Here is a 26742-nt window from a genome sequence, read left to right as displayed (position 1 = left end):
CAGACAAGCTGGAAAAATACTTTCCTGTCAAAAATAAAACGTGAATCCTGGTTTTCTTTACCTTGTCACCAATTTTAAATGACTTGCATATTAAAAGTGAATGTAAATGTAAGGATTTCATTAATTGGACCTTCAGAAACAAAAGCAGCTCAAATGTAAAATACACTTAGGGGTAAAAAAAAACAAATGAGTAACTTAAACCAAATATATCAACAACAGTTTGTCCTACAAGTTGTCCCCAAGTGAAAATCTATGTTTTTCACTTTTCCATCACCACTGATTTATTGAGTCCTAGAGGCTAAAAGTGCAGCAGTAGTTTTTTATAGTCCCCGGCATAACTCCATATTGTAAAATAGAGGCTGTTATAGAAGTGGCTAAAATCCTGTGTGCTGTGGTGATATCCCTGAGACAATAAGATCTCGCCCTCTGCTGCTGACATATCTCTCAGGGCTTTTGGGAGTCCGGTTCATTCAGAATGCAGGATGTGCCCTTTCAGTCCAATTCCCCCGGTCTCAGACTGAGTTTGAGCAAGGAGGACAGTTCCTAGAGTCGAGGGACATCAGAGCTGCCCGAGAAACCCTACATTCTACAGTGCTGTGGCAGACTACCAGATAGTGGCAGAAAGGAGAGGAAAAACAGAGAAAAGAATAGTGTCATGTCATGTGGGAGGAATAGAGAATAATAGGAGAAATACAGGTGACTGTCTGGAGAGATGAAGGGAAAGGGCAGTGAGAACAGGAGGAGGCAGATGGAGTTGAAAAGTCTGGACTTGGAGTAAAGTGAACAACTGTGAGTCAGCCTAAGGTAAGGGACATAGTGGGGAAAAAAGGAAGCCATGACAAAAACAGTCCTGACAGCTGAGAACCAGAGCCGACTTGAGGGTAAGCGCTTTAAGACAGATGTAAACAAACACAGAAACGGGTCAGCGACAAGCTGATGGGATCAGATCCGTGTGATAAATATCTAATCTCAGGGTGAAGAGATCAGGTCTCTGTGTTAAACGTCTGACCCAGGCCGACCTAACTTACATCAGTCTGCGAACGCTCACAAACAGGCGGAGGAAGGAGGACAGGTTGTGGCAGAAAAGGAGGTTATAATATCTGAATTATGTCATTTTAGTCTCTTTTCCATTGAGAGCTCATGTGAAAAGTCGGACACTAACACTTTCTATTATTCATCAGCTCCTTGCCCTGGTACTTCAAGGTCACCAGTTATTCATAGACCCTTTTTCTACTTAACTGCACTACCATGAGATGTTGAGGCTTATTTAAGGATGTTCTCCCCGTCAATAAACAATCAAACTAGGGTTGTCTTTATTTATACAAATATTTCCACCAAGGTTTTTCACAGGTAAAATCAAAGAAAACATGTTTGGGCTCATCCCCAATATATTTTTAAGGTGTTTCTCTTTCAATCAATCAATCAATCAATCAATCAATCAATCAATCAATCAATCAATCAATCAATCAATCAATCAATCAATCAATGTTTATTTATATAGCCCAATATCACAAATGTTACATTTGTCTCAGTGGACTTCACAGTTTGTACAAAATATCAGTATGACAATACGACACCCTCTGTCCTTAGACCCTACAAGGAAAAACTTCCGAAGAAAACCTACAGTTTCATGGTGCAAACAATGTTCCAGGACAATATGGAAATGTATGCAAATTGCTGCTGCAACAAACGTATCATTGCTGACTGAACACTGCTGCATAGGAGAAAGTCATCCCTGGGAAAGCAGGAGAAAGATCTGTGGCGTTGTTTTACTGGAAACACACAGAGGGTGAGAGAGAGCACGGTCAGGTCTAAACTGTGAGTCAGAGAGACACTACACACGGATGATGGTAAACTTTCGATATGTTTGAAGAAAGCAGCAAAACTGTAGCTCTCTTATTTGTACGCCTTCCTATACCTTGGAGAAAAACACCTTTGTTCTACTTTTTTATTATAGTTTGTATGTACTTCTTAATTGTAATGTTTATAGTGTATTTGAGAATAAATTAGACCTATATTTTCTAATAAGGATATTAGCATTGTAAAGGACCCTAACTGAAACAAAGTTTCTCATTAGTTGAGTGGCCAGCGGCACTCATTGATCATAGCAGCTCATTAACTTGTAAACAGCTCATTAGTTTGTAGCTAATGGACTTCACCAGTTCCCCCGATGAAAGCCAACAATGCTAACAAGCTGGTGTCAAAAGGGGAACCCCTCCTAACCCACACATGCATAAACAAACATTTAAGAAAGAAACAAAAAAACTGCAGCACCCAGTGTCAGGAATGAAGTGTAATATTAAAAGGTTCTTGGATTTGTACGACTTTCTGTGTAAAAAGTGGAGATTAGGAGGTTTGAGGGATTAAAATGATGAGATGTCAGCCTCGTCATGTACCCTTTTATGGATTATTGGTTCACGGCCATTTAAATACCCTACACTCGAGAAAGGCATTCAATTCAAAAGCACACTGAGCTATTGAATGCTCCGAAATGTCAAGTAAAGGTGAGGCTACTGTAATACAAGAGGAGAGCAAAAATATGAAGAGCTCGTACTCTGTCAATAATACTTTTGTAAATGTAACACTTAAGCTGGATAATTGAAAAACGCAACCATGTTATAAACTGGCTAGTGTGCTGACATTAAAAGCAAACACCAGTAAGAAGCAAAAGGGTCGTAGACACAACGCTAAGAAAACATATTTTAAATGAATGAATTTACTTTAAGAGGACAATGTGAAATGACAAAATCTGACAGGAATTGGAGTAAATAGGATTACTGACATTCACATTTAGAAAAAACGTATTTTGAAGTAAAGTCCAACATCATTTGCACTAGTGTTGTACACTAGATGTCAAACTCTTTCAATTTACCTGCTACTACAGTGGGGCAACAAAGTATTTAGTCAGCCACCAATTGTGCAAGTTCTCCCACTTAAAAAGATGAGAGAGGCCTGTAATTTTCATCCTAGGTACACTTCAACTACGAGAGACAGAATGGGGGGAAAGAATCCAGGAAATCACATTGTAGGATTTTTAATGAATTAATTGGTAAATTCCTCGGTACAATAAGTATTTGGTCACCTACAAACAAACAAGATTGCTGGCTTTCACAGACCTGTAACTTCTTCTTTAAGAGATTCCTCTGTCTTCCACTTGTTAACTGTATTAATGGCACCTGTTTGAACTTGTTATCAGTATAAAAGACACCTGTCCACAACCTCAAACAGTCACACTCCAAACTCCACTATGGCCAAGACCAAAGAGATGTCAAAGGACACCAGAAACAAAATTGTAGACATGCACCAGGCTGGGAAGACTGAATCTGCAATAGGTAAGCAGCTTGGTGTGAAGAAATCAACTGTGGGAGCAATTATTAGAAAATGGAAGACATACAAGACCACTGATAATCTCCCTCGACCTGGGGCTCCACGAAAGATCTCACCCCGTGGGGTCAAAATGATCACAAGAACGGTGAGCACAAATCCCAGAACCACACGGGGGGACCTAGTCAATGACCTGCAGAGAGCTGGGACCAAAGTAACAAAGGCTACCATCAGTAACACACTACGCCGCCAGGGACTCAAATCCTGCAGTGCCAGGCGTGTCCCCCTGCTTAAGCCAGTACATGTCCAGGCCCGTCTGAAGTTTGCTAGAGCATTTAGATGATCCAGAAGAGGATTGGGAGAATGTCATATGGTCAGATGAAACCAAAATAGAACTTTTTGGTAAAAACTCAACTAGACGTGTTTGGAGGAGAAAGAATGCTGAGTTGCATCCAAAGAACACCATACCTACTGTGAAACATGGGGGTGGAAACATCATGCTTTGGGGCTGTTTTTCTGCAAAGGGACCAGGACGACTGATCCATGTAAAGGAAAGAATGAATGGGGCCATGTATCGTGAAATTTTGAGTGACAACCTCCTTCCATCAGCAAGGGCATTGAAGATGAAACGTGGCTGGGTCTTTCAGCATGACAATGATCCCAAACACACCGCCCGGGCAACGAAGGAGTGGCTTCGTAAGAAGCATTTCAAGGTCCTGGAGTGGCCTAGCCAGTCTCCAGATCTCAACCCCATAGAAAATCTTTGGAGGGAGTTGAAAGTCTGTGTTGCCCAGCGACAGCCCCAAAACATCACTGCTCTAGAGGAGATCTGCATGGAGGAATGGGCCAAAATACCAGCAACAGTGTGTGAAAACCTTGTGAAGACTTACAGAAAACGTTTGACCTTTGTCATTGCCAACAAAGGGTATATAACAAAGTATTGAGATGAACTTTTGTTATTGACCAAATACTTATTTTCCACCATAATTTGTAAATAAATTCTTTAAAAATCAGACAATGCGATTCTCTGGATTTTTTTTTCTCATTCTGTCGCTCATAGTTGAGGTGTACCTAGGATGAAAATTACAGGCCTCTCTCATCTTTTTATGTGGGAGAACTTGCACAATTGGTGGCTGAAAAAAAAAAAAAAAAAAAAAAAAAAAAATTGGTGGCTGACTAAATACTTTTTTGCCCCACTGTATATGCTACAAACAACCTGTGGAAGCTGCCCACAGGACAACCTGTTATAAACCCAGCTACACTGACAATGTTACAGCTCCTATATCTGCAGCCAGCTATAGACAGATCGGAAAAGGTTAGGTTAATTTCCTGTATGTGACCTTTCATCCGCAGCAGGAAGTACAGAGTAACACCGGGATGCACAACTGATGTGCGATAATTAGTGAGATACAGAGGATTACAGGGAGGGAGGGTAGAGGAATGACTGATATGCTACAGGTGCACATCATTGGAGCAAAATGAACTGAGAATCAACCATCTTCACCACAGACCAGGTGTTTTGGCAGTGCTGTGGTGGAAGGGTTTATTAATGGTTTGTGCCAAATAAGTGATAATAGGCGCTTTCACACCGTGAAAGTACTTTGCCGTACTTAGTTCATCAGAACTCTTTAGTTCTGATGAACTAAAGAACAGATCGCGTTCACACCGGAATACGTCCCTGGGGGAGGATTAGGCAAATGAAGCCGCTGACATCACTTCTTCTTCTGCTTTGGGTTTACTGGCAGGCCGCAAACAACTTCACGGCGTATACTGCCACCCGAAGTCCCCGGCCGGAAGTCCCCGGAGTTAGGGACAGGCTTCAGTAGAAGCTGCTGGGAGTCCCAGCAGCTTCTACTGAAGCCTTTCGAGTAAATCGCCAGAACGCCGACACCTCCTCATCACTCCACCGCTCCCACGTTTTATTTTGTGTTGCCATAAGTTAGACTCTCTCCATTGGTGCACTGGGCTAATGCTAATGCTAATAATGCTAATGCGAGCAAATAAAATTGCAATCCGCCCAGCCAATCAGAAATGGGAACCTTTTTCTCCCATGAAAGTACCTGCTCTCTAGTAGGGACTGAAAAGGGGGTGAAAAGATTCTCGTGAACTAAGTTCTAGTTCCGGATTTTTTTTGTGTGAACGCACATTTTCTGAACTATATCGGAACTATACTGGGAAAAGTACTCCGGTGTGAAAGCGCCTAATGGCAGCAGGGAAGGAAAACATTATTTGAAATGTATCAAAAGCTTTCTTATATGAAAAAAGAATACTGGACAGATAAGCAACAGGATATTAGAAATACTTGATACTGGGACAATTGGATTGATTATACTGATGTTGAACTTCTTATACAATAAACTTAAAATATGTTAAACAGGGGAAAAATACTTTGGCAAAGTTAAATGTAAAAGGTCCAAACTTTGATGGTAAACTAACAAAACATGAGATGTCATTGAACTGTTACTTAACAATGTGGCTATGTCATGATTTTAAGGTTGGTTGGAACATTGTTCCAAAAAAACAAAACTGTACATACAATGTTGCAGAAAAGTTTTAAAAAGAGAAAGTCATTTCAAAGAAGAGACTATCTTTTAAAATGAGCAATAAAGGACCCACCTGGTAAATATCTGATAGGCTGCTACTCCCCGAGTCGCTGGCGATGCTGCATCCTGATTGGCTGGGGGCCATGTGCATCAGCTGCTGATGGGCGTGGTCTGTTAGGTGCATCTTATTGAGGTCCGCAGGAAGCTGTTCAGACGGACAGGAAGTGGTAGAGACACAGAACGAGAAAAGAGAGAAGAGACAATTTGTTTAATAGAGTCAACATATACAACATACTGTGTATCGGAACAAGCACAAATACACACTCTCTCACAAACACACAGACAGGTGTTTCATTAGCTTGAAAGCCAACGCTGGTTTGGCAGTGTTTGACGTGTTGTACTCCAACATAATTAACATGAAGAGGATGAAGGTGAAGAGGCTTCAGACGGCTGTGAATTACAGCACGATATATTCCATTTCTGATGGACAGAGGAAGGTTGGAGGTTTGAGACTGGTGTTATATGTGTGTAGTGACCTTATCAAAACCACAGAGCAGTAAATCCTGGCTGTGGCTGACTTATTAGGATGTCAGGACAAGCTTTGTTTCATGCAAATAGCTTACATGTTATATGTGCACACGGAACACACCATCAAATAGATGTTACAAGTTTACTCAAACTCATTTAGAGCCAGATGCAAAGCACGCAAATACACTTCCATTGCCATTTTAACACCTAATTAATCCCAAGATACACAGCACAGGACAACTCGTAGACAAAGTGTAACACAAAACAGAAATTCCTCCTATGAAGCCACAAAGAAAACTAGCGTTAGCCTGACTAAATCAGAGACTACCCTTGTGGTAGACCAACAGTAACAGATGCACATACAATTACCACATTGTCAGAAGCCCTGCAAAGCTGGACACATACTCAATGTCGGTCACCATAAGAGACACAGTTATATAGGTTGTACAGCAGGACCAACGAAAGTCAAGTCAAGGTATTACTACCAAATGTATCAACATTAAGGTTTCAGAGGTTACACAATAAGCAGAGCTGTGAAAACCAACTGGTCCACCAATAAACAATAGATAAAGATGCAAACATTATTAAGAGACCAATAAGACAGTTACAAATTGGATTGACTACAAAGCAAGGCAGGTGGGTTTTTTCTCTCATACAAGGTGAACCAATGTACTTGTGTTGTTCCCCTTAGAATAAAGGCAAACCCCTATTTTTTTAAGTCTTACCAGTTTGCATCGGGGCAGTGTCAGAGTGAGAGAAGATGTCCTCCTACGACACCGGGCCAACCTACAGCATACCTCCTCCATCGCCACCTCAGACAGCGCTCGCCATCCAAACACACACATGAACACTCACGGCGACAATATCACATCCACACCAAGCCAAACTGGTGAACCGCAGTGCCAACATGCAATATTAAAGACGTGGAGTCTGGGGGTGCTGCCCCATCAGTACTCTCTTCTAATAGGCCTGTTGTACTGTACGACCCCATGAGCACTTAACCCCCCCACTCCCCTGTTCCTCAAACCCACAGGGAAACACTGTACCGAGGGGCGGAGCTTAAGAAGTCCAGTGGCTTGTTGTTAATGTGTGCCATATTGGGGAGCATTCAACGTAATGAATTATTGTACAATGGATTTTCTTCACACAAGCTTTTTCAATCATTTTAAATTTATTTTTTATTTATTTTTTATATTATGTGTGGACCCCAGGAACAAATAAAATCACCATGTATCACATAGTCAACCATTATTTCCAGTGTCCATTCTCAAGAAATAAACAGCAAGGCGAACCAAGTATTTTTCTTCTGCTATACCTTATTCCTACAGTCTCAGGCAACACATTGTAATATATATATGTGTCCATTTCTATATGGCTGTCTCCTTTCCTGAACAAGACATTTGTATTTTTCAGCGAATGACTGGCAACAAAATGTACGACACATTCTGTTTTGACTAAGCCATCGTAGGACATCAGCATTAATAAGATGGGTACTAATTCATTCTTTGAGGATTTATTTGTATTTATGTATAAGAACAAATATATGACTTTGTTCAGTACCTGAGAGAGCACTAAACATTCACTCACCTACATACAAAATCTGAAAATGCTTCACCGTAAATCAACAGTAAATTTAGCATGAATAAACTTTAAACATTAATGCATCTGCTACCGTCTTTATCCACCACAATATTAATGTATACAACTTCAATACTAATACATTTTTAGACCCCCTGTGTTTCTCTTCCCAACTCACACATTTCAAAGATAATAGTGATCTAAAAAAATACTTTAACAAAACTATTCTAATTCCTAATTGTTCCACTGCAACATTTATGTACAAATACTGACTTGCAGATCTCTGGGATTAGTTTTGGTTTGACTAAGTATTTAAATGAAATCCATTTCCCATTAGGTACCGCAGTGTAATGAATTGTGTGTTTCACTTATCAAACTGCAGGCAACACCTTATCCCAGACTATTATTGACTAAGTCACACATATACACAAGTAGAATTTCCTTCACTTGTCTCTAATGCTTGCTGTTGACAAACACTGTTCACTACTGATTTGTTGTGTTTGTGTGTGAATTAGAAGAGACAGAGAACAAAATGAGAGGGGGGGGGGGGGACAGAGAGTGATTGCTAATTTCTCCACAGGTAAACACATATTGATTTATGCGTGATGGAGCAGCGATGATGAAGCTCCTACCCTGCAGCCATTTAAAATATTCACTTGATTCCACACAAAGAGAGACAGAAATTAATGTGTCAAACTGCGGAGTCGATCAGCGCTCAGGAAAAAGAAGTGTACTGAAAGAATAAAAACATGGCATATGATTGAACTACCAGGCCTTCTTCTCCTTAAGATCATAGTAATCATTGGGAATTCAGATGTGACATGAAACATATATTTGCTGACCGAAGAGGTTGAGGGTATTCAAGCCACCATGGTAACTTTGACATTTTGGCAACTACACTCAAGCCATGTTCAAGCATATAAACTATAACATCATTGACTCCATGTAGCTGATGAAGTATCGGCTTTTCGTCATTCAGACAGGTGGTGACTTTTCCGTTAATGTTCCTAATGGCTTCATTCAGATGGAGCAGACTAATGGAAAGAGCACCGAGCTTGTGCAACATTTGGCGCCTGGAGACGAAGTAAAGAGAGACAGAATGGAGATGAGTTCAAATCGCCAGGGAGAGAAGTGTTTCCTGTTCTCTCAGGCTGCATCACGGATGGATTTAAAAACTTTTTTTTCCATTCTTTTGTTCACTCATGCTTGTTTGGATTTATTTTTCTAAATAAGTAAGAGGAAAGAGACTTAGGGATAAGATTAGCTTTAAAAATGGGGAATTATGTTCCTTAAAAGGCAAGGGCGGATTTTATAAGAGAGGGGAAAGGATGGAATAAGGAAGATGCTTGAGGGAGTGATAGGAGCAGTGCATAATTGTGGTGGTCTCGCGACTCCCATTCACACCACATACTTAATCCTGCTCTAATCCTCCTCATCCCTCTCCCAGCGGGCTGAGTGGTGGAGGGGAGGGGGGTTGCACAGTGGCGTGGGGGTTTAGTGGGGTCTCCCATTCTCCTCATGCATTAAGGATGAGAGTTAGGAGATTAAATATAAATGTTCCTTTAGCTGTACATTTCTATCATGTCAACGAAAGGGCACAATCACGGCGGGATCAAGCAGCAGTAATTGTGTTGTCGCATTCAAACATACAGAGCTCTCACAATGCCAATCTACTACAGAGATATAAACTCTATGATAATAGGAATGAGGAAGATTTCAATGAAAAAGGATGCAGCAGCCGAAGAGGTGGACAATACACGAAGACAAAGCCTCGAGCTGCCAGAAGAACATCTCGTTTTTACCTTTACGCTGGGTGGCTTATATATAAATAAATGGCTAATGTTACCAAAGTAAACCACTGGAAGGGTTTGTCCAATATTTAGTTATGTACCGTTGTCAATGACGTGCTTTGAGATGTGTTTTTTTATTCTGTAATCATAAAACATCAACTTAAACGTTATAAAGACTTGTGGTTAATATTGAAATGAGGGTATATATCGGAAAATAGTGTAGTCTTACTAAAAGACACAATTAATTACGATCACTAATTTGTGTGATTTGAATATTTCGTATTAAACCAACAAGTTAACACAATGTCCTTTAGTTCATAGACCAACCACTTAAATAGGATCCGTCCCTCCACCTATATCAATAATGGTGAAAAGTGTGTAAAACAGCATACAAAGAGTCTCCTTTTTGGGTAATGCATGACATTTGTTTTTCTGTAGATTAACTCAAAACCCTGAAAGCAAAACAAAGCAGTGAAACATATTAGGGAGGTATCTTCTTTTCTCTTCTTCTACAAAAAACCTAACTGTGTTTCATTTATTTCATCCAATTGTAATAATGAGATTAACTAGCCGTGGGCCTGAGTGCTCTATTCCCCCCATTTCCTCAGTGATGAAATGGGCTATAAAGCTCAGACAGGCCATTTGGCTACACAGACAAGAGCCTGGGTTTCCCAAAGGTATTTTAGTGTTGGCTAATCTTTGCTACATTGTAGCTCAATACCAGAGAGATGTTTTGGGAACGGTTTTGGGAAACCTTGAATACCATAATGGATAAAGCCTGGTCTCTAAGCATTACATTCTAGAAATGGTTGGTTAAGAGTCCCACACGGGGCCACAATATTAAAACACATTATCAAACAGGGCTGCTTCTTCACCTTGAATTAAGTTTTACATTAATTATCAGTTAATGGTTTTCCGACCTAAGATTGTTAAAGCCCTGGCTTCATTAGGATGCAGAGATACCATCTAATGACTTAATGGTGGTGTATACACCTGAGACTTTACTACACCACTGCTAATCAGAGAAAGAGAGACATCTACACAGACAAATGCCTAGACAATTACAGAAACAAAGAGAGGCGGATAAGTTTGACAAATTATCAAAATAGATGGAGCCTGACGGAGATGTCCATACATACAGATATGACAAAAAGGAACTGAAGAAAGATCGAACACAACACATTAAGAAGAACAATAAAGACGACAAATGGCTTGGCTAAGTAATTAAAGAAAGTGTGATGAGGCTGATGAATCCTGATGAGGTGATAATTAAAGGAGATCAACAAACAATGACACAAACAAAGCTCTATGAATATTCAAAGGCAGTATAGTTGTATTTGGTAAGAGAAAACAATATGACAGTATCATATAGAAGGAAGTATTGTTTAGTGTTGTAAAGGAAACATATGTGAAGGTTCTGCATTGACAAATCATAGTATGAGCTACGGTATTACTGCATTACAATGATAGCTATGACAGAAATAAGTGGCCCTGTGTTAACAAATCCAGAGAGCTCCTGCATCAAAGATCAATTTAAAGCACCATTTAACTGCCCTGGTTGAACCAAAAACACACACATCATAATTCACTCTTGTAATACCCAAGCGTCTTATAAACCAAACTATAGGAGATTATCATGGTGCTAAAGAAAGACAAATAAAGACTATCACTGGCCAAAGTTCATATAATGAATCGCCTCCTGAAGAGAATATCCTAATTGCCAGGTCATTTTTCCTGACTGATAATGATCACAGGCTGTTTAGCAAATACCAATTAAGTCCCGTTAAAGACCTCGCTCGGCTTCACTATTCATAACCCTACAGCTGAGCAAACACAGTGCAGGCTGGGTAATGGGTCGGCAGGTCACCGGTGGGGTATCTGACATGAGCACGGCCGGCCTGTAGGTGTCAGCAGTGACAAACTGCATTGACTTCACTAAAGTGGAAAGCCAAGCAACACACCCATCCCTCAGAAATGGTATCCAAATAATGAGCATGTTAAACGATCCCTGTGAATATTATTATAGTTCTACTTCTACTTGATTCTGGTAATAAAACTACTAATTACTCCAGGGCTCTAGCTGAAACTGTAGTTGTTTGTCTTTACCAGCAACACATTTAAAATATGTAGCTGTCCAGTCATACCAATAGTTACTCGTAAATGTTGAAACATTAAAATAACTCCTATGTTTTAGATCGTTATTACCAATTTAATGGTTAATGGGCTGCTTTCATTAGGTGCTTTTGCAGTCTTTGCAAGCACTCAAAGGGCTATAATCATCAAATTATTATCGTGATTAAGACATCGGGAGATTTTTAATTATAAGACTTTAAACATAAATGTGTTAATTAGAAAGAAATTCCATAAAACTGCTTTCTACTGCATTTATAGTATAATTACACATTAAACAGGAAACCCAAGCTGTTAGTCTTCCCGCGTAACATCTGTCACCTTGTGTTGAGTTATCTCTCAGAGCAGGTTGATACAGCAGACAGAAACCCACAGACAGAGCACAGACCGGTTATGCTTCCTTTGATGCATCACTTAACTTCAAGTCTGAATCTGTTTTCTCATTTCTCTGCTCGCTGTGCATCGTCTCTTTCCCACTGATCTCATCTCTTCACTTTGAGTGCCTTAGTTATTAACTCCATCAGCAGTCGATCCCCATGAATAATAGTTCACACTCTCATTACAGCCTCAGCTCTCCAATATCCCTATCGCTCCTCCAGTTTTACTTTATGTCACCTTCTCTGTTTTCATCCTTTTCTGTATATTTTTTGCTGAGGTTTTCCATACTTTCTCCCTAGCTCAAACCCCCCATTTCAGCCCCATACTCAAGATTAAAAATTCAAAGGTTTTATTGTCATATGCACACATAAGCCACAGTGTAGAAATGGCAATGAAATTCTTCTGACCTGAGCTCCTCCGACAATGCAACATAATAAAATAAAAAAATGTAAAATATTCCAAAAAGTCTATATACATGTAAATAGACTATGATATGTATGAGAACATAATGTAAAATGAAATAATGTACAAGTAACTCCAAGAGAGAGAGATGTGGAGTGAAATGACTGCATGTAGCCTCATCAGACTAGCCAGGCAGGGGTAGACATTAAGGGTAAAATTCCACTGGCCCTCCGGGCCGGTGGAATTGTGTTATCACTGGCCCCACCATTGTAACCACGGGCCCGGAGCATTCCTCCAAAAAAAATCGACTAATATGAAGAAAATTAACACATTTTTTGCAATAGTAATTTATGCACTAACTACATTACAACTTGTACTACAACATTTGAATCAGTTCTTCCTCATTTTCCTCAATTGTTCATATTTGGTTTATTAAAATAATGATATTGTGGTCATTGCTAAAAAATGTCTGCTATTATTATGAGTATTATTATTTGTAGAATGCACTTTCTGCCTTCCTGTCATTAGGAGTTAGAAATGTAATGGCTATGTAATGGATTAGATTAGAACCTTCATTATCCTAAACTGCTGGGACATTTCCCTATAGCCAATACCTTTCTATTTTCTACTCTTCACTTACTTGTCAGCATAGGTCGGCATTGATGTACAGAGCCGACAGAAGACATTGTTTATATTGCCATCATATTGAGAGGTGCAGCCAGTGACGCGATACTCTGTAGTGAAGGAGCACGCTGCCGCTCACTGGAGCCTGCTCGCGCTCCGCAGCAAACAGCTGTTTGCTTTTCACCCAACAACGACAACCGACTCACGAAACACTATGTTGTAGCGTTAATAAACAAAACAATTCAACAAAATTGCTAGTCAAAATACCAATACTACCACAGGACCATGTTTTTCTTTAAAGCAATATTTTTAGTGGCCCGAGCGGGCAAGTGGAAAGTACGTTATGCTGGCCCGGGGTGTCTAAATAGTGCTTCTGGGCCAGCGGGCCATTTATAATGTCGAGCCCTGCCAGGTGATGATATTGGCACTGCTTTCTTGACACACACACACACACACACACACACACACACACACACACACACACACACACACACACACACACACACACACACACACACACACACACACACACACACACACACACACACACACACACACACACACACACACACACACACACACACACACACACACACACACACACACACACACACACACACACACACACACACCCACACACACACACACACACACACACACACACACACACACACACACACACACACACACACACACACACACACACACACACACAAGCTCCAGATTTAGAAAGCTTTGATCAATCCAGGTCACTTTTGTCTCGGTCCAAAAAAGTAATAAAACTAGGGCTATGTCAGGAAACACACACATTGATCCGGAGAGGAAAATACACGCATACGAGAGTAAACACTCAAATACACAACACAAAATGTTGCCAAACTTCAAACACTGATAGAGTATACGAAAATACCTATGGGCTTCCTTCAGTAAGATATACTGAGAGCTAACTGAATAGGAGCAGCCCACAGCGATGCTCCACTCTATTACTGGCACATCCACAGACGCTGGGATTAAGATACAGTGAAGGGAGACAGATGGAGATGGGGAGAAAATAGGGGGACCTGAAGTGAATATGACAGAGACGGAGAGAGTGTAAGAGGAGACAGTGAGGGAGGCAGGGCGCAGCATATGGAGCAAAGGTAGGGGAAATGGGGAATAGCGTATTATAAAGATAGGACTGACAGCGAGAGGAGTAGTGAGGGTGAAGGGAACAGATGAAGATAAAAAGTCTCAAATATTCTTTTAAGAATCCAATTCTACCTCAGTCCACACTAGCATATCTTTGGAACCATAGAAATGTGAATGTGAGTGTGTGTGTGTGTTTCTATATTTCCCCTTCTTTCTCTGCCTTTGCAGTTGTCACCTTCAATTCTAGTTTCACTTAATTATATCTCCCTTTTTCACGGGCTGACACACACACATACTGTACATGCACACAGACGCACACACACACACACACACACACACACACACACACACACACACACACACACACACACACACACACACACACACACACACACACACACACACACACACACACACACACACACACACACACACACACACACACACACACACACACACACACACACACACACACACACACACACACACACACTTTTGTACCTCCAGCAGCCAACCCTACTTCTGTAAAAACGGACTCTCACATGCTGTTAATACCTTGACCGAAATGAAAATGCTTGGGTTAATGTTGTGTTTTTACCAGTCTGCAAATAAAGATCAGGAGACTGAACACTGCTTTCAACAAGAATATAAACTTGATAAAGCATTGAGAAGAGTGTTTCTTGAGGAAGCACACGGTTCATTTCTTAGAAATCCTTTGATATTACAAACAACTGATTTGAGACACATTGTTTCGTGTACTTCATTGAATTTAGTCTGCAATTTTTGTTCCCCAAAAACATATTTGTTCACACCTTTTTATCAACATTATGCTCAACAATGTTTTGGAAGGGAGAATGAGACACCATAGTTATGAGTATGGCAGCATGAAATTACAAAAATGCGGCCAACATAAAAGGGATTCGACAAAGCACATTACCTAGAAATCTTTCTCACACTTATTGAGATTTGGCAGGCACTGGTTTGTGAGGTACAAGGTTCAACAACATTGGGCTGGCAAGCTTTTATAGTTGATAAACAGCCATTAGCTGGCAGCTCCAGCACTGTGCCGTGCCAGTATTGTGACGGACAGGTTGCTGACTGTCTGTCACCATCGCTGCCTGGGCCTGGTGGCCTGTGACTTCTGCCCCAGTTCACTGAGAGCGATGACGAACACAGATGCAGAGAAAAGAGACAGGGAGAAGAGTAAAGACAAGAAGGGTAAATAGATATGAAAGTAAATACAAAAAGACAACGTGTGTGTGTGCACCGCTTGTACACACACACCATTTGTAATGAACCATTCGCACATTATAGACTCAGGGTTCATACACTTTTTCACCAATGATTTTCAATGACTTCTCCAGGACCTTTACCTACGTTTCCATCACCAAAATAATTACTCTTTCTCAGCGGTACCACTGAACATGGTTTATTTTAACATGGAACAGGAAAATAAGGTCTGAAACATGTCGTCTAAAACAAATCAAATAGGCTTACTAGCTTCTACACGCTAAAGCAACTCAAATCTCTCACCAGCAAAGTACCTCGACAGTTAAATGCCATTTTACGTTTCATTACTGTACGATACAGTATTTATTATCATTATAGTATTACTATTTCGGCGATCAGCTAAAATATAAATTATATTTGATGCAACTTTAGTTACATTTCCATGACTTTTCCAAAACTTTGGGAAACATATTGTTTTCCATAACTTTTCCAGGGCCTGGAATTTGCATTTTGAATTTCCATGACTTTTCCAGGTTTGTAATGACCGTAAGAACTCTGTAGACTATTTATCGTTTTACCAAACACAGTTATTAATGAACTGTGCTTGTATGCGTGCATTTGGGAAAGTCCACTCTGCTGAATAATGACTGTGTTGTAACTCATATATCTCAATGGAATTGGAAACAACTGTGAATATTTTGAAAAGGGTGGCAGATGTAACAGTATGTTTGCTAATCTTGAAGTCATGAATGAAGCTGAGACAATAAAAACTGTTCACCAAGTAAAGTCAAACACTTTTTGCTGCAAGTAATACTTTGTTTGTCCTGGTATAAAACTCCAAGTGTACCTTTACCTCATGCTTGTGCAACATGAGTTTGAAGTGAAGTCATATATATATATAAATATATAATAAATCCAACACAGATTTGTATAGAACTGGATCGGCAAAGTTCTCAATTTCTCAATAAATAAAGACTCCCTACCTTCATCAGCACGCACTACAATCGTCTGGATTTGAGTAGTGAGTAATGGCTTGAAATTGTCCGCTTGCTCATTCATCCCACACAGTTGTTACTATTCATTCTGTTTTCTGGTGGCTTACACAGAAAATAAGGTAATTATCATGTGGCAGCCCCCTGCAGAGTCAAGTATTCTTCTCTGGAGGTATTACAAGCAGGCTTTAGTGGAAATTCCTTCCAGTTGGCATCTAAAGAGAGTGTGAGTGTGTGGCAGCGGGTAGCACGTGTTAGATGTATCTGATTGTAATATCTAACTTGTCACAGCCCTTCTGCCCTCCTATACTCATGTGAGGACATTGTCATGACCAACAGCACTGGAAATTAAGATATAGTCAATATTCGTTCTTCTAAAAGTAAATTGTCTGATGGTCATTGCCTCGTATGCATGGCAAACGTGTCCCATGTTATCCCCCAATACAAAAAGGGAATTATTTTACATTATTTCAGCCCTTTCACCTAATGTCTCCCCCTTTCACCAACATCACACATCTACAGACATAGTGAGGAATGTCTCCAGTTTTAATACAAAATGCTGCGATAAAATGCCGGTCAAAATGTGTTTATTATTTAATGCAAGTAAAACAGTAAACCTGGTGCCTGTACGCGATCAACTCTTTATTTGTTTTGTTCCATGAGTGTGTTTGTGTATGTGTGTGTTACAGGAAGCTGCATGGCGTCTCTGTCTGGGCCCCCTGAGGAAGGTGGGCCACGGCCAGGTCTGCCGGATACAGGAGGGAAGGCTAAACACTTGGCTTTCATGCCGACACCACTACACACACGCATGTGCACCGATACACACACCTTGGTACCTCCTGGCTCCCCCTCTGTTAACAGATGCTTCCTGCCAAGCGGCCCAACCCACACTACGCTTCACACACACACACACACACACACACACACACACACACACACACACACACACACACACACACACACACACACACACACACACACACACACACACACACACACACACACACACACACACACACACACACACACACACACACACACACACACACACACACACACACACACACACACACACACACACACACACACACACACACACACACACACACACACACACACACACACACACACACACACACACACACACACACAGGTTAACCCAGAGGCCGGATTGTCGGGGCAGCCCCACCCGTTTTTGTTGATGTTGGATGCCGCTCCACTATTGTTGGCCCACCTCAGCTCAAAAAACATTCAGTATCCGACAGGAAATTAACTTTTCTTCCTGAAATCCAACATTATCAGCCCATTTTTCATGTATAAAGCTATTCTTGACAATAAATGTAAGTCAAAGCTAGATATTCGGCTGGACTGAACAAAACAATCCTTTCCTTTATGGTCTGGATTGCATTTGGCTGCTTTTGCTGTGAGTGTTCCATGCTGCTGCCAAGATGTCTCAGTGTGTGTCAGTCTAAAGTTGTGTATTTGTATAAAAATGTGTTAAAGAATATTCAGTGTGAAAATGTGAATGCTGAAACGTGGTTATTATAGTTAAAAGCAATCAATTCAAACCGATGGAAGACCGGAATTGCTTTTCTCTCCACTGAAACAAACAGCAAGTCTTATTGGGAATGTTCAAACTATTCTAAGACACATAATGTGTTGCTTATAAGGTTAGTCACTTTAATTAGTCAGTCATCTGTACAGTAAAATAATTAATAATCAAGTGAACAGCATTGACTGTTTTTGAAATGCCAAACTGACCAACAAAGCCATCTCCTTGCCTGATAACCTTTGATTTCCTTCCACACATTATCTGCTTCCCCCACATTCTCTTTGTCTTTGTTTTCCTCTCTCTTTCTCACAAACACCCACAGAGCCATCGCCATCCATCCCATCTTGTATTTATAAATGCCCTTGAAAATTATCCAGTAAAGGCTCTCTGGTGGTGCAGGCAGAGGAGGGGATGTGGATCAATATCAGTGAGATAATGGGAGCAAGTGGAATTGGGGGGGTTGGGACTGAGTGTGGGTTGAAATATCAGCACTTGGATGTGTGTGTGTGTGTGTGTGTGTGTGTGTGTGTGTGTGTGTGTGTGTGTGTGTGTGTGTGTGTGTGTGTGTGTGTGTGTGTGTGTGTGTGTGTGTGTGTGTGTGTGTGTGTGTGTGTCTAATGGTGGGGGTAGTAGCTAATATCTGACAGAGCCATAGTAGGTGGAGCCTGCGTGCATAAAGTGAGGGGGGGTAATGTATGTGTTTGTGGACATGCATTATATGCATGTGGCTATTATGTTATGAGCACATCAGAGCGCCAATATGTAGGCCTGTGTGTTTATGCGTGTGTGTGTATGGATGTGTGGGTGTTAGACTGCACATGAGAGTGAGATGCCAGCAAGATCATGGGTCGATGTACATGTATGCGTTTGTGTTGTTGCGCACAAAGGCAAGAGTGTATTTTACAGTGCACTTTCAGCCCATTTAGCCCAGTAATGTTGACCAGCTTGTGCATGTAAATGATATAGGGCATGATTTATTTTTATTAATTGTTATGATTTTATTTTAATTTAAGACAAAACACTACATTTTTATACCACTGTGACCAGTGAAGCAATCCAATTGGCACTGACATGAGAAATGTTGTATGTATGCACCGTAACTAGTATTGCAATCGTTGCCGTTTACACAAGAGATGCACAACGCAGAAGTAAACAATGCATGTTTTTGTTTTTAAGGATTGAATAGTAATGTATGACTTATGGGAGGTGAGGTGGGCATGGCCCAGCCTAATGCAACCCGTATCGATCTTTATCACCCCTACTTCCTGTGCATATGATATCCTAGCCCGTCCTCGGCATGCTAAAAGCCCTCTCTCTCTATTGTTGCTCCTCGCTGATTCTCTCTCTCTCTCTCTCTGTCTCTCTTTGTTTTTGGTCTTTGTCTCTCGCTCATTTACTCTTTGTCCTCATGCTCTTATGTGGACGCCCTCCCTCCCCCTCACTCTCTGAACTCAAAGGTCAAATTACCTTGACACCCAGTGTGATTTCTGTCTGTCCGTCAATCAGCTGGTCTGCGGGCTGGAGGTCAGAGCAAATCTGCCAAGGCCAATGTTAAGAGGCTGTGGCATTATATCACCTGGCAAAGGTCATCCTCTTAGTGCACAAAAAGGTTCTGTCGACATTTCCAGGTACCAGGGGAGCAACGGTGCAACTATCTAATATGGGTTCAATGGTGCCTGCAGTTTCTATCCGCCGATCTGATGATGCAGAGGATTAGAGTATAAAGGGCATTTTATGATCTGTGGCTTCTCTAACTGCCTTCTCTTACCTGTTGACTGCAGCATTTTTTAAATAACCACATTTCAAACTGAAAACTACAGCTGCAGCACTTTTCGATTACTCGTTTAGTCAAGCTATTTTGATTGTCATTTAATGAATTAAGTCATTTTCATTCAAAAATGAGAGATGTATTGGTTCTTTCTGTTTAATATATTATACAGCATATCTGGCACACATTCCAATTGTTGTTTGACTTAAGTATTGCAAGTAAAATATGTTTCTCAACTTTAGAAAACAACATTTAAAGGCTGTAGATTTTGACTGTTTTTTTTGCAATTGCATATGTGAAAAACCTGGATGCTATCAAAACGTATCAGAACCTTGATTACAAAACAAAAAAAACATAGTTCTGATATTTTATTGACAATATTGTACCTTATTAAAATGAATGGACTTCTTAAAACTAAACCTGGACCTAGTCTCGTTCAGGGTTTTTCCACTGGCTCTTAATTTCATCTTTGAATTGAAAACAGTTTAGTAATTAACCGAGGTGTTACTGTATCCCTCATATTGACATCCGAACATGTAACCTTCTTGAAAAAAAAGAACTAAACCTCGAAGTGCCCAGTTCCTAATCACACTCGTAGAGCTGTCTGGGCATGAAGCCACTGCGCTGAGAAAAAGGGTCAATAGACTGTACTGACGAATAATGAATCTCCTTACTCCACTCAATATGAGGTTCAGCAGTTTAATGTGGCTATCTATCCTATCTGATCCGATGATGAATGGTCAGCTAGCTTGAATCACATATAACATTAGACAGAAGTCCTACAACACTCGAGAGGATCAGAAAAGTTTACTTTCTAATATCTTTCCTTATTCAAAACCACATTTCACCCTATGACATTACGTAACCAACCGCTAAATGAACTGGCTCCATGTTGTATGATTATTTTTGTTTCTCTTAGATGCATTGTGGTGTTTGCGTGGATGCTATGGGTTAAGACTTGTTAAGTTATGCCAGGCGCGTTGTCGGTCTACCTGTCCATCTGTCTGACCTGCCTTGCCCTTCCTGCCTTGGCATCAAATCCATCATTCTACTGTAGCGCTCCTCTACCAACGCCTTTATAACCCCATTACTATTCAATGCAGCACGGAGTCCACACAAACTGATTAGGCCAGTGTGCAGGAAGGCCCATTGATTGCTGAGGGAAGCAAAGGCAGCCGCCTGGGTCAACCTGAGTCTGGACCTGCTGCTCTCTGCCAGGGAAGTCACATCGAGGGGACATTTAGAACTATTTTCTGTCTGAGATATGCGCTTGTGTTGAGCACAATCTGTACTTTTAGCAAAACAAAACACTTCCTGTTTTGTTTTACAAGAAAAATCGTATCTAGTTAGAAATGACTGATGTAAATACCATATGAAAGTTAAGATGATAATAAAGCACAGATAACTATTTTTGAACTGAGAAACCAAGATAACCAAGAAAATCAGCAACCTGCAGTTTCTTTAAAGCAATCAATAGATATCCACTTTTTTCTTTCTTAAATTAAGTCCATCATTTGTTTTCAATTTTCAATTTCACTTCTTACTCTGTATCTCAGACGCAGTTTAAAGTATGGCGAAATAAAATAAATTGCAAATGAATGAGCTCAAAATCTGTTACATTGTCGGACTTTAAGATATAAGTTCAAGTTCATCCATAAAACAGAGAAGCTACAGAGAAATAAGTGAAAGCTAAATGGAAGGCTGTGGAAGGTTGATCTGTAACGCACTGGTGGATATTCAAATAGCAAAGGTAGGACATGTGAGGATACAGATGGTTTTAAAAGGAGGCGGTGTGATTCATAAGACAGGAAGCAGCATATGAGTGAGGATACAACTCAGCAGGGCAACAACAGCAGCAGCATCAGGCTGGCAACAACAACAACAACAACAACAACAACAACAACAGGCCCCATTATTGATGCTTAAATAATAGATGGGGAAAGAGAGGGAGAGATGAGCACGTAGTAGAGGAAAGAAGAGTACCTTACCAAATACAGATGAGAAAGGAAGGAAAGGGGGGAAAGGAGGACAGCAGGAAGTCGTTGACTATAACAGTAGGAAAGAGGGCCAAAAGTAAAGAGCGAAAACGTGAGGAAAATATGGAGGAGGCTGGCAAAAGTGGTCCCATGTAGGAAGCAGGGAGGGTCAGAGAGTTCAGCAGACTGACGTTGTTCCACCGGGATGAGCAGGTTATGATTTAAAGGGACGGTTCACCAATAAATGCAACACAATAAAACAATAAAAGATGTTCAAAGCCTCTTAAAAACAGAAACTGAGAATATTCCCGCCTAAAAACACCTTCCCGTGTTATTTATTGGAGATGCATATAAATCTAGGCCTCATAACCTGCTCAGAGCTTCACCCACAGAGCAGCTCTACTGGCCTACATGTTGCTGCCGCCTGTCATCTGATGCCGTACGCTCAGTCAATATTTCAATAACTATCATCTGACGTAAGACATTAGAGCGAGAGGGTACATGCAATTTGATAAAGAGCTGCAGTTTAGCCATACGGTCGTAAACAACAAAAGTGCCGACAAGGCAAAATAAATGGTTTGCTTTCCATAGCAGTTCAGCTCAGAGGGTTATGCTCCAAGTCTGTAGTAAATAAGGCAGTAGAAAAGGTCGTAAAAAAGACTGTTGGCAGCAGCAGATTCCCTGTAGAGATGTAAAACGTAACGACCGAATGAATCAACGGCCTTCGGTGTACTTTGTTGTCCTCTAAACTCTTAGATTTCCTATTAAGTCGACTATTTTAGGTGTCAAAAGAAGATTCCATTAATGCCTCTGATTGTTGGGAAATGTAAATGCAAAACTGGCCATACAATGGAGATTCAAATAGCAGCACAGTCATATTAATATAAATTGGTGAACACAATCAATTCCAGGCAGAGCATGCCAACCAAAAGACTTTGAGAGAAAAATAATTGGCTACCATTCTGAATAAGAAGTCAATTATCGCATCGTGAAAACGATTCTTGTAAAATGAAACAATTCTTCAGAGGTTGTCTCTCAATCATTGATGTATTGTTCTGTATCGTTTTTCTACTTTTCACTATGTTTCTGTATTTCTACTCCCTTTGATTCAAAATCACGCTACTGGCTAATGGCTTTCTTTCTTCCTGTCCGCATCCCGCCCTTCTTGAGATCCCAGAACAAATTCTCTAATCCTTTTCAGAACGTTGAAATCCCTTTGCACACTGCCATGACACTTTGCCTTACACTTTGCTTCTCTTCCCTACAAAACATACTGCAGTGTTTTGATTGCTACCGTACCTCCAGACAGAGCACACGCTCTCTAATGGGAGGAAATGGGAAACTTAATTAACCTTTTCAAAAGGTGGGCTCTTCACAGACGCCGACCAATTAACTATGGGCTTCAAACGGAGCAAGCTAGATGAAATCCTCGGTGGCTCTACACTGAGGATGAACTTGCAAAAAGATGGGACAGTAATAACATACATATACAACCGGTCAAGTGAAAAGAAAATGAAAACGTTGTCTATCTAAGGCACTTAGTTAATGCCTAATTACTAACTCTACGCTCTTATCTATCATCAATCATTATGTCGTTTCACAAGCAGAGTTTGAATGATTAATGGCAGCTGTTTTGATTAACCATGAATCCGTAAAGTAATTTATTAAGAAAAAATACCAAATAAACTCATCTGTAGCTATTGCCACTTTTTATTTGTCAAATGTAAAATATCCTGTTCCGTAAAACTTTGTAAAAATCTATTAATTGAAAAATCTATGCCTTATTTGGATAACACAAGAGATTAACAGCAATAAAGGTCTGTCTGTGTGTGGTACAGATCTAATGTGCTATCTTAGAATGAACATCTTCTTACTGTATCCCCTTTCATCTCCAGGGACCTAATTATTACTTATCCTACTGGAAGCATGTGCGCACACACACACACACACACACCCATAATGAAGACAAACATCTCTAAGGCTTTCAGCACCCAGACGGGAGCTCGCTAAGGGACCAACAGATAGAGATCAATCCAACAGTCAGTCAGCTAGGAGAGCCATTGAGCCGTTCAGCAGAGGCATGTTTGTTTGGATATTAACAGACACAAGGAAAATATGAATCCATATAAAGACACAACATCACATTTCACACACTACAGCTTCTTTCCTTGCATCATGGAGAAGCTCGCCAGAGGCTAGGCTAACACTGGTGGATTATTCTGAGCGACTTAAACTGGGACATCAGACTGTTAATTATATCATTACCAGTCTACTGCTGGGAGCCAACACACAGAAGAGACAGGTCAGACGGATTACATGCTGACAGATAAAAGGAACAAATAAAGACGTGTATGAGAATTTACATATTTAGTTGCCATGGTTACACCAGTAGTGAATGGGGATTTTATGGCCTCAGAAAGTGACAAAATATCTTACGTTGATATGTGTTGAGGATTATTAATACTAGCATTATTCTAAATCATTGTTTAGTTCAAATGACTAATTTGATGAATTCAATAAACTTGAGTTACTGTTTTTAAGCTATAAATAGCACAACGTTATTTATAACCTTATCAGTGATCTTTGCTCTCCTTGAAATACTGTCAAACAAATGGAATTTTTTTTTTTTTTTAAATACACTCTTCAGCCACAGGGGGTTTCACATTTTATTTTTGGAAAACCCTTTGGAGGAGTGGTGCAAGGTTTAATAAAACATTGTAAAAAATATGTACGTACTTAAGTGTCCACACTGTGTTGACGGTTGAATGCAAAAACACGAGGAAGCATGACATATAGTTCCTTTTTCACTAACATCATTTAAAAATAGTTCAAAGCATATCTCCTTGAGCTCATTGGACTAATTTATTATCTGTACTGTGCAGCAGATATTTGTCGTTTTCAAAGCTATCCCTCCTTAAAATTAAGGGCTTTGGCACAGTACCAGATTTTGCACATATCAGTATTTTTCAGGGTAAAAAATTCAAATTAGAGGAAGTAGCAAGGCATTTTTCAAACACACATAATTATGTTCATCATATGCATGTTAAATCAGGCTTCTCTTCTTTCATCCCCACCCTATCTCTCCTTTTCAGTAACACACACACACACACACACACACACACACACACACACACACACACACACACACACACACACACACACACACACACACACACACACACACACACACACACACACACACACACACACACACACACACACACACACACACACACACACACACACACACACACACACACACACACACACACACACACACACACACACACACACACACACACACACACACACACACACACACACACACACACACACACACACACACACACACACACAACTAGAGGCTCTGGCCAGAAAAGGGATTACGACATCGCTTACTTTGGAGGACCACGGCTGCAAGCAGTTGGCATAGCAACGGACCAGGAAAGCCATTTCCACAGGAGGGAGGGTGCCAGCGAGGGGAAGTTTCCCCTCGTTCACCAAGAGATGAAGAAAAAATAAATAAAAGAGGGGGGCAAGAGACTCTCTCCCTGCTGCAAGAAGACAATTGTCCAGAGGGTGTTTTCTCCTTTCTCTGATTTAAAAAACCCTCCGTGCTGAATTGGCAGTAAAAGGTAGAATATTGGCTGGACAGATGTCGCTGTAGAGGAAGACTTCAACTCAAGACAGATCCATTTATATGTCAAGCTTTATCTCCACTACGTACGCATTTGGAGGATCTGCAACAAAGAAGCTTAAAATGTTCCTTAAAATACTCCTAAAAAATTTAAATATGCAGAATATTCAAAACTGATTCCAGAGCCGTGTGGTCCAAGATAAAGCCGACCTAAAATCCAAAATCAGTAGATTTTTCTTTTGAAAGTTAAAAGGTAGAAACTCATGAAGTAATTTCTTCAATGTCCTCTAGAGAAGCAGATGTTCCTCTCCTTAATAGATGAGCCAGTGCTGGGTAAAAAGAGGGGCTTGTCTGTGCATCTGCAGCCCCCTGGGATAAATCCTCTTGCCTGGCTTAAAGTCCTCCAAACAGTCTCCTCTCACCTCCTAAATAAAATGTGGATCCTTTGCCTGCAGCTGTCCTCTTCTCCTCACTCAACGTCTGTCAAACTCCTCTCTCTGTCTCTTTGCAACTCTATTATCTCTACAGGGCTCCGGTGCATGTGCGTGCCCAGTGGTGCAGCTCCATGGCAGGGCCCAGTGATCCCACTCCCCTTAACCCAGCTCTCTTCCCTGGTTAGCGCTCACACCTCACACCGGCATTCTTCCTCTTCTCTCCCGCCCTCGGAGAGAAGCTACAGTGGATAGGATGCTGCGCTGTGGAGAGCCAGCTGCTAATGGGGAGAAACGGAGGAGAGAGTGTGAGGGAGGGAGGAGGGAGAAGGGAAGAGAATCCAGCTGAAAAAGAATGACATCACCTGTGCAGCGAGCGAGCGAGCGAGCGAGGGAGAGAGGGAGGCGGTGGGGAGGGGAGGCGGTGTGAATGACGCGAGATCAAGCCGAGGGAAACTGCATTAGATGGATTGGGTGCTGAGCAGATGTGGACGAAATGGACAGAGACAGGAAAGACAGAGATAGAGAGGAAAGAGCATCGTTATTGATCAGCTGGTAACATAAAGCCGAGTTTATTGAGGCAACCCCCTCCCCTTTGTGAACACGTCGCATAAATTACAAAGAAAGGGGGACTGGGGCTGGGGGGGGCATAAATCACGGAGCCCCCTATCAGATACAGAGACAGATATTTTGGTGAATGTGAACATGAGGCGCAATAGCACATGATGATA

General features: G+C 40.9%; 1 protein-coding gene across 7 annotated transcripts in view; it reads right to left on the bottom strand.

Moving 5' to 3' along the window:
• LOC117458269 (rap guanine nucleotide exchange factor 6-like) overlaps positions 1-26742 on the bottom strand; it is a 162377-nt gene that overhangs the window by 45781 nt on the left and 89854 nt on the right. For all 7 annotated transcript variants that reach the window (XM_034098636.2, XM_034098639.2, XM_034098637.2 and 4 more), the window contains one exon: positions 5941-6072. In XM_034098636.2, the coding sequence (XP_033954527.1) occupies positions 5941-6072 (132 nt within the window). The remainder of the gene's footprint in view (positions 1-5940; positions 6073-26742) is intronic.

Source organism: Pseudochaenichthys georgianus, chromosome 14, assembly GCF_902827115.2.
Source record: "Pseudochaenichthys georgianus chromosome 14, fPseGeo1.2, whole genome shotgun sequence".
In the NCBI taxonomy this organism is placed as follows: Eukaryota; Metazoa; Chordata; class Actinopteri; order Perciformes; family Channichthyidae; genus Pseudochaenichthys; species Pseudochaenichthys georgianus.
This window is presented reverse-complemented; position numbering and strand designations above follow the sequence as displayed.